Source organism: Amblyomma mixtum, chromosome 3, assembly GCF_055824585.1.
Source record: "Amblyomma mixtum isolate Tamu chromosome 3, ASM5582458v1, whole genome shotgun sequence".
Classification (NCBI taxonomy): Eukaryota; Metazoa; Arthropoda; class Arachnida; order Ixodida; family Ixodidae; genus Amblyomma; species Amblyomma mixtum.
Window position 1 is genome coordinate 396586293 of NC_143014.1, and position 14136 is coordinate 396600428.

Here is a 14136-nt window from a genome sequence, read left to right on the forward strand (position 1 = left end):
TAGCATCGAACTCGGAAGCCTTGATCAGCCTTGGTTATGTACCAGAAGGACAAAAACCGTGCGATATTGGGAACCTAAGTATAAAATGCTGCACAGCGAATAACTGAGGTGCATCAAGTCATGCTATAACCGAAGACATTGATGAAGCGGCTTGAAGACACGCTGTTTCTCGGGGGCTTTCGTTGAGGTATTTACGTTTTATTTGAAGTCATCTGTGCTTGCCCATGGGAACCTCTTTTTGGTGCAGCGATCAAGTCTATGCATAAGGTCCAGCGTAGCAGGTGCTCTTGGCAACATTTTTAAAGCTTTGTTGACAGAACCATAGCTAAGTGCTCAAGGGACTTGTTTCTAAGGGCATTCCGATACGCGGATATAGTCGACGACTGTGAGAACTTTGTTCGTATTGTGATCGACATATTGTGAAGTTATAACGCTGTTTTTTCTCTCGGTGCTAATTTCGTGCAGCCATTTTTAAGCATGAAATGCTTTTAGCTCCCGTTGTCGGCAGTGTGGTGACGTCACGCCGAGACCGAGAGCCATCATCCGGGTACTGAAATCCACTCATCCGGGCACTGAATTCCAGTCATCCGGGCACTGAAATCCACTCATCCGGGCACTGAATTCCAGTCATCCGGGCACTGAATTCCAGTCATCCGGGCACTGAAATCCACTCATCCGGGCACTGAATTTCAGTCATCCGGGCACTGAAATCCACTCATCCGGGCACTGAATTCTAGTCATCCGGGCTCTGAAACGAGAACATCCGGGCACCGTACGAGACTTAACGAGATTTAACGAGACTCTCTAAGCCCTCCTACGCGACCGGCATGCAAGCGCCGGTTGGTCTCCAAATGAGACAAAAAATAACTGCTGCCAGTGCCTTCTCAATGTTTATCAAGATATCAGTGGAGCTGTGGGTTTGATAATGCACGGAATTATAATTTCCGATTTCTAATAACGCGTGCAAAAAGCACATAAATGCCACGTTACACTTCGTTGTCATACGTGATCCGGGGGAGAAGCGCTGCGTTCAAAGGGCAAGGCATCGCGCCGAACGGGTGGTGGCGTTCCTCCCTTCCTTTACTGTGCGGTTCGGGTGTCCACCGAGATGGCAGAGAATTACTGCGCCATTTCCTTTCCTCAAAAAAACCTTGCGTTCAAATGGCAAGGCATTGCGTTGAACAGGTGGTGGCGTTCCTCCCTTCCTTTACGGTGCGGTTCGGGTGTCCACCGAGATGACATTAGGCCCGTAAACATTTCATGCTTACTCTACTCTCGTTTACGGGAGAGGCAGAGATTTTTTTTGCGATAGTTTTGTTTATTTTGACCGCGTTTTTTGTTTCGTTAGTTGGTTTGGTTTATTGGGGTTTAACGTCCCAAAGCGACTGAGGCTATGAGAGACGCCGTAGTGAAGGGCTCCGGAAACTTCAACCACCTGGGGTTCTTTAACGTTTGGTTTTGCAGTTTTGAGACTTATAAATGTCTTGCATGAAATTTTCTTCTCAGTCTAAACATGCGTACGGCAACTACATCGCAAAAATTCGTACCTGAATATTTCCGCTTTCCAGGAAAAAAATGTACGCAAGTCTTGACCTGTAGCATGCCAGTAAAAACGCAAATAATGCTGAACCGACCTTCTGCCACTCGTTGACTCTGCTGACTTTTCACAAAAATCAAGGGAAAAGGTGTATCGTATAAAAAAAGTTGAGATATAACAATGTCATTTTTCAAAATAGCAATATTAATATTTCTATCAGCTGAAAAGTTATTGCACAAAATCATCAAGAAATAAAAAAAAAATATGTTGAAGCAGCTGCAAAAACGCAAGTTAAACGAATAAGCTAGGCCACGGACGATCGACGACGGTCGTTGTGAAAGTGGTCTTAACCACAATGCATCCTAATTCCTCACGCCCTTGGGTATAGGAAACTCTAGTTTATTTTTCGTTTGCGTATTGCATGTTGGAGGGTGGTGCCGCAGGCTATGACACTGTGTGTGCTGCCGCATTTTTTTTAGTCTTCATCTTTTCTTGCGTTCTTCGATGTGGAAAATGGTTCGACCGATCTTCGTCGTCGTCGCCAGTGCGCCCTACGAATGGACGTTCGCCACGTCTCAGTCACCTCGAGGGCGCGCGTTCCGCTGCCTCGCGCCCACGCATTCGGGTTCTGATTTCTGATTCGTGAGCCAGCGCAGCTCGTCCGGCGTGCAGCCGTGCTCGCAGTCCTAATGCATTTCGAGAAAGCCGACGTGGAAGGTGGCCCGGGACCGTCGCGTGTTGGCGTAAGCCGCCATTCTTCTAGATTCGCCGCTAACCGTCGCCGACGCTCCTTCTGTTTTCCCCCTCTTTTTTCCTGCAGTCTTCGCACCGCGTGGGGGACGAGGTCTGCCGCACTACGGACGAGGTCTCCCGCACTACGGACTCCGAGAACGACGAACGGGATTCAGCAGCGGGTGAGTGAAACTTAACGGCGCGCTCAAGCCAGCACTGAGTGCGGTGACCGGGGTCGCGCGTCGGGCGCAGTCAGCTGTTCGGACACTCGAACGCGGGCTCTCTGGCATCGGCGAGCTCAAACAGCCCGGAAGACCGCCGACCATACCTCAGGGACTCTCTGCAGCCAATAGGTCGCTTTGGTGGAATTTCGCGACGCATGCCTCCGTCGTGGTATTGGCGAGCTGGTGTGTACGAGAGCGCGCGTCGACCCGACTTGGGGCGCCGCTGTGTTCTGCTTAGCCGCGCGCGCAGTGCGACGCAGCGGTGCTACAGGGGAGGCTCGGCAGAAGTGCCGATGAGAGAGGACGTTTGCGGATATTCTAACAAGCCGACGGCACGCTCCCTGGTCGTGGACCGGCGCGTGTAGACCTTGGCGCTCGCGCCTTCTCGGCCACGGCGCCGCGTCCTTACACGAGACGGGAAAGGCACGCGGCTTCACCAAAGGGCGTTCTCGAGCCGTGGGTTCCACAGTTATGAATTTGAACGGGCTGGTGCTGCGGCAAGCCAATGCGCGTTCACGCTTTGAAGCCACGGGTCAGGTCTGTCGCGGCGCATGTAGCGAAACCGACGCGCCCGCTCTCCTTTACAGCTAATCTTATCCACAGGCGTGACGTGTGATTACGTACGTGTAATTCGAGCCGCTCCTTGCTGCCGGACTGACTCGACTCGGCTACTCGACTCCCGGACACGACTCGATGGCGTTTACATGAACCCGGTAATTGGTTTCCTACTCGGAAGACTTAACTCGACCCTGTCGATTTCGTGTAAACGCCGCTAGCGGTCGGGGCGTATGGGGCACATTCCCTGGTACTACTGCTGGAAGTTTGTTAACAGCAACGATTAGAGGCGCCCAGTCGGAGGTTTCAGACACTCGTCTGGTGGTCGAGGTCTGGAACACTCAGACGCAGTACGACATCACAGAGAAGCTTTCCGTTAGCAGCGATTCCCCCGACGATTACCTTCCCTTGTCTGCTCCCTCTTTATAGATTGCGATTGACTTGTTCGGTACCGGCTCATCGTTCCACAGGTGTAGCCAAGCCTGAGGGCTCCCCTTTTGAAATATCGTGAGCTGTACGCGCAGGTTTTTGCGTATCCCTAATTGCCTATATTTGCGACCATTTCTAGCCAAGGCCCCGATGGAACGCCGGAGAGGAAGTGTCATCGCCGTTGTTAAGTGCTGGCGAACTTTTTCTTGCCTTTCAAAAGCACTCTCATATTTTTAGGAATAGCTAGCGGCGCCTTTGTTTCCGCTGCTCACGGCCGCCTCATACGATCACATACCCTGTGCGCGGAACACAGGTTCCGTTTCTAGCAACGCATTGGGTAAGCGTATACGCACAAAAGGGAGACGCACAAGCGTTGCTTCCAACTAAAGTCTGGTTCGCAGTAGCACATCTTTGTCGTCTTAGTTCGTCTCGATGCCTGATGGGATTTGGCTTGCGCGAACTGCGGGGGTATGTGATCCCGCCAGATTTCATTGCTCTTTGTCGCGGATCACTGAGGCCAGTGTATAACACCACTGTCCACTTCCATACGGGGATCACGGAGTCCCTTTCGGGTTCAATCTCACGAGTTTGAATTGAATGGCGAGAAAAGACTGTTCCATTTTTAAGTCCAATTTTCTCAGCCGAATAAACATCGACATAACAAAATAAAAACCACAGAATCAATTTTTACTGAGAACACATTGGACGAGTTCTCCTGAGCGTCTCCTCAAAGTTATCGTTTTCTTTGGCCTCCGAGTGTTTTTGCTTCCTCACTAGTGCTCGGAGAAAAGCACGTGCTGCCGATATTTTTATGAATTCTCGGCAGGTAGCATTTGCAGTAACAATCCCGTCCTTGCATTTATTTTCTTTTGTGATCAATTGGACTCTGGTCCTAGTCAGCGCGAGACCACGGTCTGAACTACGACAGACACTCAAGAGAGAAGCGGCCAGTGCGCCTCACAGGACTCTCCACTTAATGGCATCGACCTATTGTAATGATCATCAACCGGCTTGCACCTGACAAAGGCAACTGCCGGATGGTTGACTGCGACGTCATTGACAACAAGCAGCGCGGCCATTGGTTGGAGGGTGTATTTTGAGGACCACTTTAAGATTGAAGTTCAGAATGGCGCAAAAGACACACACACACAGGAAAAAAGGGAATGACAGAAAGAGCGCCAACTACCAACTGAGTTTATTGCGGAAACACCCTCTTTTATAAGGCAAGCCATATCAACCACGAACCGGAAGCAGAAAAAACACATATTCATGGTTTGAATTCACATTTGAAACACCATCGGCAGAAAAAAGCCACAAGAACAAAAAAGCAGAATCTAGAACTACACGTGGCCGTCTAAGAAACCCAGCTCCAGGCGGCAGAGTTTAATCGATGAGGTGCTAATGCAATTGGACCCAGCTTTCTGTATATGATATGCTTCTATAATCTCTCTTTCAAACCTTTCCCTGCCTCTGCCGATAAACGTTGCCTGTTCCAGCATCGGTCCGCAATCTCTGCATTCCCTACAGTGATCCGGCAGGTTGCCCCTGTCATTGTTTTTAATTGTTCTTCTGTGCTCGCTAGCTCTCTCGTTGAAACACCGGCCAGTCTGGCCAATGTAGGCGGATCCACATCTGAGCGGTATGCGATATACGACTTCGGACTTGCATTCAGTGAAGCGTATCTGATGTTTGATAGCGCATCTTCGGGGTCGTCTGTTCATCATGGAGCAAATGTTTGCAAGCTTGCATGGTGCTGAAAACAACACATTTACACCATATCGACCCCCTACCTTCTTGATATTGTGCGCTATCTTATGCATGTACGGAATTACCACCATAGGCCTCTTGTCTTCCTGCTTACTTTGCGTATCACCGCTAGAAGTGACCTTGATTCTTTGTAGCAGAGGTTCACATATCGCTGTTATCATCAGATACGGGTAGCCAGCGCTACCCAGTCTCACTAGCTGCTTGTCAAAGCCGGCCTGCACACAACGATCGCAGGATTTCGAGAGCTGCGTGTAGGCACGTGATGGCTATGCTGCGTTTAACCAGTTTGGAGTGGGCACTCCTGAACGGCATGAGGTTTTTCTTAGATCGGGGGTTGTACACCCAACGCACATGGTCATTTTTTTGAGAAATCAAACAGAATGTTCAGGAACTGGATTTTACCCTCTTGAGGCAGTTCCCAAGTAAAGGTAAGGCCTTGAGAACTGTCTCTAAAAATGTTAAGAACATCAGCAACAGCGTCGTCAAAGATAAAAGGAGAGGTCCCGTCAAAAAGAATAAAATAATCATCAACAAAGCGGAAAACCCGTCTAACAGGTGTTCCGTTCAACTGCGCACTAATGCGCTTGTCAATAAATGATAAAAAGATGTCGGTTAAAATAGGGGCAATAGACGAGCCAATGCATATTCCATCTCTTTGCAAATAAAACTTCTGGTTAAAAACAATGACAGTAGAGTGCAGATAAAATTCTAGCAACGATATAAAGTGGTCACTGGTTATGCCACAGCCGTTTTGAAAATCGACTTCATCAGACTCGTTTAACTTCTCACGAATAGCTGTAAAGAGGCCATCGTGAGGAACAGAGTAATAAAGGTTTTCTACGATGGCCTCTTTACAGCAGAGATTTGGGACCGATGCTGGAACAGGCAACGGTTATCGGCAGAGGCAGGGAAAGGTTTGAAAGAGAGATTATAGAAGCATATCATATACAGAAAGCTGGGTCCAATTGCATTAGCACCTCATCGATTAAACTCTGCCGCCTGGAGCTGGGTTTCTTAGACGGCCACGTGTAGTTCTAGATTCTGCTTTTTTGTTCTTGTCGCTTTTTTCTGCCGATGGTGTTTCAAATGTGAATTCAAACCATGAATATGTGTTTTTTCTGCTTCCGGTTCGTGGTTGATATGGCTTGCCTTATAAAAGAGGGTGTTTCCGCAATAAACTCAGTTGGTAGTTGGCGCTCTTTCTGTCATTCCCTTTTTTCCTGTGTGTGTGTGTGTCTTTTGCGCCATTCTGAACTTCAATCATGAACCAACTAGTTGCTCGCCGTCCTTCCCGTATGAGGAGTGGTCCGGAGAGAGCGATTGGAACACTGTAGGGCGTGACTCTCACGACAAGGTGCACTAGCACCGAAAGAAGTTAAGCACTGGGGTGAGCCACGACACAAGACGGCACTGGACAGTAGAAGAGTTATGCACTGGGGTGAGCCAGGAAACGATACGACACCACACGGCACATGACAAAAAGAGCAGAACACTGCAGTGGAGGGACGACTATGGGGGGCCAACCACTCAAAGAGCAGTGGCCGGTCGTGAATGGGGTATGTTCCAATGGTGGCGAAAGGAGCACTGTGGGCGTGACACTTAGGGCGAGGTATATAGGATAGGATATTGTCACGTAGTGGTGACTGCAGTACGGCTAACAGGAAAACAGCGAGAACGTCTTCGAAACGAAACGCTTTATTCGGGCTGACTTGCGGCCGCAAGGAACTGAATCACTCGGCGACGTCGGCGTAGCAACAAGCGTGCTCGGCGGTCGTCGAACAGAATGCCCGCCGCTGTCGGCCGTGCTCTTTTTAAAGCCGGTAGCGAATCTTCGAGATAAAGCTTTAGAAGTTACTAGAACATTCTGGCACAAACTAGAGTCGGCTCCGTCCGGATGCGATCCATCGAGATAATTCTAGGCGCGTCTTGCGTCACAAACGAAGCGATAAAGCGGCGTGCCGGCAGCCTTGAAGCATCAACAAATAAACACAACAAACAAACGCTACAAAGACTCGCGGCATTACTCCCCTCTCAAAGAAGCATCGCCTCGATGCTTTAGAAAATAATGCGGCTATCAACAATCAAAAACGGATTGTGCAAAAATAAACACCGAATGTGGAAACACAGCGTCCTTTAGCGTGCATGATAGGGCTTTAGGCGTACGACATGGACTAGTTCGGGTCGTACGTGGCGTCGCTGGGATGCAGTCATTTGGTCAGGGACGACTTCATAGTCCAATTCACCTAGCCGACGAAGAACCTTGTACGGGCCGAAATAGCGTCGCAAAAGCTTTTCGCTCAATCCTCGGCGGCGAATGGGCGTCCAAACCCAGGCTCGGTCTCCTGGCTTGTATTCCGCGTTGCGTCTTCGTAGGTTGTATCGTGTGGCGTCGGTACGCTGCTGGTCTTTTATTCTTAATCGGGGAAGTCTTCGGGCTTCTTCTGCGCGTTGTAGGTAGGCGGCGACGTCGACGTTATCTTCTTCGGTAACGTTCGGCAGCATGGCGTCCAGAGTGGTCGCGGCCTCTCTGCCATGGACGAGCCTAAAAGGCGTCATCTGGGTGGTCTCCTGCACTGCGGTGTTGTAGGCGAAGACTACGTAAGGCAAGATGACGTCCCTGGTCTTGTGTTCGGCATCGACATACATCGCGAGCATATCGGCAATGGTCTTGTTGAGGCGCTCGGTCAGTCCGTTGGTCTGCGGGTGGTATGCAGTTGTTCTCCGGTGGCTGGTTTGGCTGCAATGGAGGATGGCTTGCGTCAGTTCCGCCGTGAATGCTGTTCCTCTGTCAGTGATGAGCACATCGGAGGCGCCGTGTCGCAGAAGAATGTTCTCCACGAAAAATTTGGCGACTTCTGCTGCTGTTCCGTTCTGTAGGGCTTTTGCCTCGGCGTAGCGGGTCAGGTAGTCGGTCGCTATAATGATCCACTTATTTCCAGATGTAGATTTCAGAAAAGGGCCAAGAAAATCCATGCCGATCTGCTGAAAGGGCCTTGAAGGTGGTTCAATGGGGTTCAAAAATCCTGCTGGTCGGGTTGGAGGGGTCTTTCTTCGCTGACAATCTCGGCAGGTTCTCACATAATGCGCGACATCGGCAGACAGTCGGGGCCAGTAATACTTGTCTTGAATGCGGCGGAGGGTGCGAGAAAACCCGAGATGTCCAGCTGTCGGCTCATCCTGTGAGGCCTGAGGAATTTCTCCGCGCAGACTTACAGGTACAACAAGGAGGTAGGCTGTCTTGTTCGCTGCAAAGTTTTTCTTCCCGAGGACATCGTTCTGTAAACAGAATGAAGACAATCTTCGCTTGAAAGAGGCGGGGGGTGAAGAAACCTTGCCTTCCAAGTATTCGATTAGGCATTTGATGTCGGGGTCCGAGCGTTGCTGTTGTGCAAAAGAGCTGGCGGTGATGGGTGCCAGGAAGGCGTCCTCATCGTCGTCCGGCGGCGGTGCATCTACAGGGGCTCGTGACAGGCAGTCGGCGTCAGAGTGCTTGCGTCCGGACTTGTAAACGACGGTTACATCAAACTCCTGGAGCCGCAGGCTCCATCGAGCGAGGCGGCCGGAGGGGTCCTTCAACCTGGCGAGCCAGCACAGTGCGTGGTGATCGCTGACCACCTTGAACGGTCGTCCGTACAGGTAGGGGCGGAATTTCGACGTAGCCCAGATGATGGCAAGGCACTCCTTCTTAGTTGTCGAATAATTAACTTCGGCTTTGGACAGGGAACGGCTGGCGTACGCGATGACCTTCTCCACTCCGTGAATTTTCTGAACGAGGACAGCGCCTAGGCCCACACTACTTGCGTCGGTATGAATTTCAGTCTCAGCGTTTTCGTCGAAGTGCGCGAGGATCGGTGGCGACTGTAAACGACGCTGAAATTCCTTGAAGGCTTCCACTTGCGGCGCTTCCCATTTAAATGGCACGTCTGCCTTTGTCAGGTGGGTCAGTGGCTCGGCGATGCGTGAAAAGTTCTTCACAAATCGTCGGTAGTACGCGCACAGTCCGAGAAATCTGCGCAAAGCTTTCTTATCGGCCGGTGGTGGAAACATTGCGATAGCAGCGGTTTTCTGCAAGTCTGGCCGTACTCCCTCCTTGCTAACGATGTGGCCTAGAAACAGCAGCTCTTCATAGGCAAAGTGGCACTTCTCTGCTTTCAAAGTTAGGCCGGACGATTTGATTGCGTCTAGTACTTTTCGAAGCCTTTTTAGGTGTTCCTCAAAGTTCGAGGCGAAGACAACGACGTCATCTAAATATACCAGACACATCTGCCACTTCAGGCCTGCCAGCACTGTATCCACTACTCGCTGAAATGTGGCTGGTGCGGAACAGAGACCAAATGGCATCACCTTGAACTCGAAGAGCCCATCTGGAGTGATGAATGCGGTCTTCTCGCGATCTCTTTCATCGACCTCAATTTGCCAGTAGCCGCTCTTGAGGTCCATCGATGAGAAATACCTCGCGTTGCAGAGCCGGTCCAGTGTGTCGTCGATGCGAGGGAGGGGATATACGTCCTTCTTTGTGATGTTGTTCAAGCGCCGGTAATTAACGCAGAATCGAAGTGCACCGTCTTTCTTTCTCACTAGAACAACAGGTGCCGCCCAGGGGCTCTTTGAAGGCTGAATAACGTCGTCGCGCAGCATTTCTTCCACCTGGTCCTGGATGTCTTGTCGTTGTCGCGGCGACACTCGGTAGGGGCTCTGGCGGAGAGGTCGGGCGTGCTGGTCGGTTATAATGCGATGTTTGGCAATCGGCGTTTGTCGGACCTTCGGCGATGACGAGAAGCACTCGCTGTAGCTTCGAAAGAGATTGCGAATCTGGTCTTGTCTGTTCCGGGGCAGGGCTGGGTTTATGTCGAAAGTGGACGAGTTCTCTTGGTCAGGCGAATCTTCTACGGATGGGTCGAAGAGCGTGAAGAAGTCTCGTACGTCGGATATTTCGTCGAGGAATGCAATCGTCGTTCCTCTGTTAACGTGCCGGTATTCTTCGCTGAAGTTAGTCAACAATACTTCGGCTTGTCCTTTGCGGAAATGTGCGATGCCTCTTGCGATGCCGATTCCACGGTCGAGAAGCAACTGCATGTTCCCCTCGATAATGGCTTCAGTGTTATTCGCTTCTGTGGCGCCTACGGTGATGATGACGCTTGAGCGGGGTGGGACACTCACGTGTTCCTCCAGGACACTGAGGGCGACGTGATGTTCCGGAGTTCTCATCGACGGGATGGCCTCGTCCGTGGAAAGTGTGATCATCTTGGATCGCAGGTCGATGATCGCTTGATGCTCATTAAGGAAATCCATGCCCAAGATCACTTCGCGGGAACATTGCCGTAGCACTACAAAGGTCGCTGGATAGGTATGTCCCTTGAGAGTCACTCGCGCTGTGCACCGTCCTGATGGCGTAATGAGGTGGCCCCCTGCGGTGCGAATTTGCGGTCCGTCCCAAGTCGTCGTTACTTTCCTCAGCTGCGCAGCGAATGGTCCGCTCATCACCGAATAATCGGCTCCTGTGTCGACTAGAGCAGCGACTTTCTGGCCGTCGATAACCACTTCTAAGTCGGATGTCCTGGCTCTGGAGTTACACGTCGTCCTCGGCGTCGGGTTACGGCTTCGTCGGGTATGTGAATCGTGGGTGGGGCGTGTGGTCGGAGATTTCCTTGATGGCGGCGTAGTTTTGAAGGCGGTTTGCGTCGTGGTCGAGGTTGTTGTATGCGTCGTCGGCTTAGTAGGTGCGGCGTCTTCATACGGCGTGGTCGCTGGAGGATCTTCGTCGTTCCCTCGGCAAGCAACCTGACCTCCACAAGTTGCTTTGTTCCGTTTCCCCTACGGGGGCTAGGGGACCTTCCTCGGACAGCCGCGGCGTAGCTTCGGCTCGGTGAAGGAAATCGTGCGGTGGACGGCGACGGGGAGCGGGAAAAACGGCTTGAAGACACGTACTCCCCTCTACGTAGGTAGTCGTCAATTTCCTGTGGTCGCTGGCCGGGGAGCGGTCGAGGGGCGTCGATGGCGAAACCTCGCAGCCCGATGCGTCTGTAGGGGCAGTGGCGAAGTATGTGCCCGGCGTGGCCACAATGGAAACACAGTGGGCGGTTGTCGGGAGTCCGCCACTCGTCGCATTTCCTAAAGCTGTTGCGTCGGTCGTAATGTGGGCGCGTAGGAGCTTGGGGCCGTCCTTCTTGTAGAGCTGGTGCGTGTCGAAGAGGGCTTGGGGGGTCTCGTCGAGGAACAGGACTGAGTAGTGCGGCGGCGTAGTTCATGGCTACAACGGTGTTGTCTGTGATGGGGAGCCAAGTGCGTGCTGTACTTCTTCGCGGATGATGTCCGTGAACGACGCCACCTGAGTCTGCTGCGTCGGCTGTGAACAATTTCGCGTATGAGATCACGAAGGTTACCTCCACTTGCAGGGGTATCTTCTGGGGGGCTCGCCGACAGTACTTCAAGTGGTCGGTTGTAGTGTCGGGTACGGGCGTTCAGGGTCTTTTCGATGCTTGAAGCTTCAGCTTCAAAATCGGCGACGGTTGTTGGAGGATCCCGGATCAGTCCAGCGAAGAGTTGCTCCTTCACGCCTCGCATTAGGAAGGAGAGTTTCTTTTCTTCGTTCATGTCAGGGTTGGCGCGCTTGAAAAGGCGTTTCATGTCTTCCACATACGCCGTCACGGTCTCGTTTGGGCGCTGAAATCGCGACTGCAGCAGGATCTCCGCTCTTTCCTTGCGTACGACGCTAGTGAACATAGCCAGTAGTTGCTTCTTGAAGGTCGCCCAGGTCGTGAGGGAAGATTCGTGGTTTTCGAACCACGTTCTGGCGGAGCCGTCCAATGCAAAATAAACGTTACGAAGCTTAGCGCTGTCGTCCCAGGCGTTCACCGCTGCTACACGATCTTACCGTCTTTGTCAAAAGTAACCAGGCTGCATGGCTTGCTTCTAGCTTGTATAGTGGAGCCCTTGAGACTTTCCTAAACATCAAAACGTAATGGAAGGTAAGAAGACCCCCCAGTCCTTACCTCTAGCAGCCATTTCAGCTTCAGGGAATCTGTAGGGGCTCCACTGTCCGAGCTAGACGCAAACCATGCAGCCTGGTTACTTTTGACAAAGGCGGTACATGTCCAGCCAGTCTTCCCCATCTTCGTGTGGTTCACGAAAAGTCGGTGGCTCACGGGGCTGGCGAAGCACGACGGGCGTTGGCTGTGCACCAGGTTCCATCTTGGGGGGCATAGTACCCCGCACCTCCACCAGATGTGACTGCAGTATGGCAAACAGGAAAACAGCGAGAACGTCTTCGAAACGAAACGCTTTATTCGGGCTGACTTGCGCCCGCAAAGAACTGAATCACTCGGCGACGTCGGCGTAGCAACAAGCGTGCTCGGCGGTCGTCGAACAGAATGCCCGCCGCTGTCGGCCGTGCTCTTTTTAAAGCCGGTAGCGAATCTTCGAGATAAAGCTTTAGAAGTTACTAGAACATTCTGGCAAAAACTAGAGTCGGCTCCGTCCGGATGCGATCCATCGAGATAATTCTAGGCGCGTCTTGCGTCACAAACGAAGCGATAAAGCGGTGTGCCGGCAGCTTTGAAGCATGAATAAATAAACACAAAAAACAAACACTACAAAGACTCGCGGCAATATGCATTGGTGGGAAGGGGCATAAGATAGCACTGACAGTTTGTACAGCCACTTGACACTGTGCTCTGGCAGAAGTGGAAGTCAGACGGACTGAAGGCGATATTCGCGGAGAGGACAATTGAGAAATGCATATGAGTCGGGAACAGTAGTATAGTACACGAACAGAAGATATAGTACACGCACTCGCACACACCACCAAAAAAAAATACCCGTCACGATGAAAAGACAAAAGCGCCAGCGCTGGACTGTTCGAACCCTTTCGTTACACGATGACATTGTGGGCTACTTGGCGTTTTTATCTTCTTTGAGACCCTCGTACGGAAGCGTACAAACCTCTGTAATCGCACATTTACTTCCTCAGTGCGTGTGTGTAGCAAAGGAAAAGCTCTCCTGCTTAGAGAGGGCCAGCTTTTTTTCAATTTTAAGCTTTTTGAGCGGGTTGAATTTAGTTCGAGGCGTAATGTAGCACTCATTATAGGTGTCTGAAGCGTTTTAACTTTATGGTCGCTGAAGCACAGCGCATATACCATGAAACGTTGATTTCTCCAGTCAGCTGCGGCGGCAGGGGGAAGATCGGCACAGGCACAAGGCTAAATCGATATCTCCCCCCCCCCCCCCCCTGCCCTCGTCGGCTTCGGCATGCCGTTCCCGGGCCTCAGCGGCGCGCTTTTCGCATCGTCACTTTCCATTGTGCGTCGGTGACTTTAGCAGTGTTCATGCCTGGCACTACCCATGGGGAAGCGACGGGGCCCAGTCGGGATTCATCTCCTCGATCTGTAGCTAGGTGGTCTTCATTTCAGCGCACACACTCAGGTTACACAGCGAGGCTCAGCAGAGTGGAATGGTTGGCTTTGTTGGTGCATCATTGTTTAAACACTGTAGCGCAACAAAAGAAAACGGACACATCGACAGAAACGAACAGCGCCAACTTCCAATAAGGTTTACACTCCAGAGGCATCATAAGGCATCATGCAGGCTAGAGAGGTTTCGCCTGCTCACGTGTGTCCCATAATCTGTGAATTTTACGAGGGAATAAATATTTCCCTGAGAGGGAAAGGAAGTCTCCCGATCCCCAGAGTTTTCAGAACATACTGAGGAGCCTTAACTTGCTTGAAATCTGTATCTTTCTGCAGGCCGACACACAGCACTTCCCTGCCCCCCCCCCCCCCCTCCCACCCCTCCTCTTTCTATTGAGGTGCCCAGATTTAATTCATAATGTCTGGCTGTGTACTAAACCGTCAACTGTAAGCACTTGCAGTATGATTATCCCCAAAATAAAGTGGG

General features: G+C 51.4%; 1 protein-coding gene across 1 annotated transcript in view; it reads left to right on the top strand.

The window, feature by feature from the left end:
- Positions 1-2226: 2226 nt before the first annotated feature.
- Positions 2227-14136, top strand: part of LOC149357279 (uncharacterized) — a 31940-nt gene continuing 20030 nt past the window's right edge. The window contains exons 1-2 of the mRNA XM_089576555.1: positions 2227-2280; positions 2358-2451. Of these exons, the coding sequence (XP_089432681.1) occupies positions 2227-2280; positions 2358-2451 (148 nt within the window). The remainder of the gene's footprint in view (positions 2281-2357; positions 2452-14136) is intronic.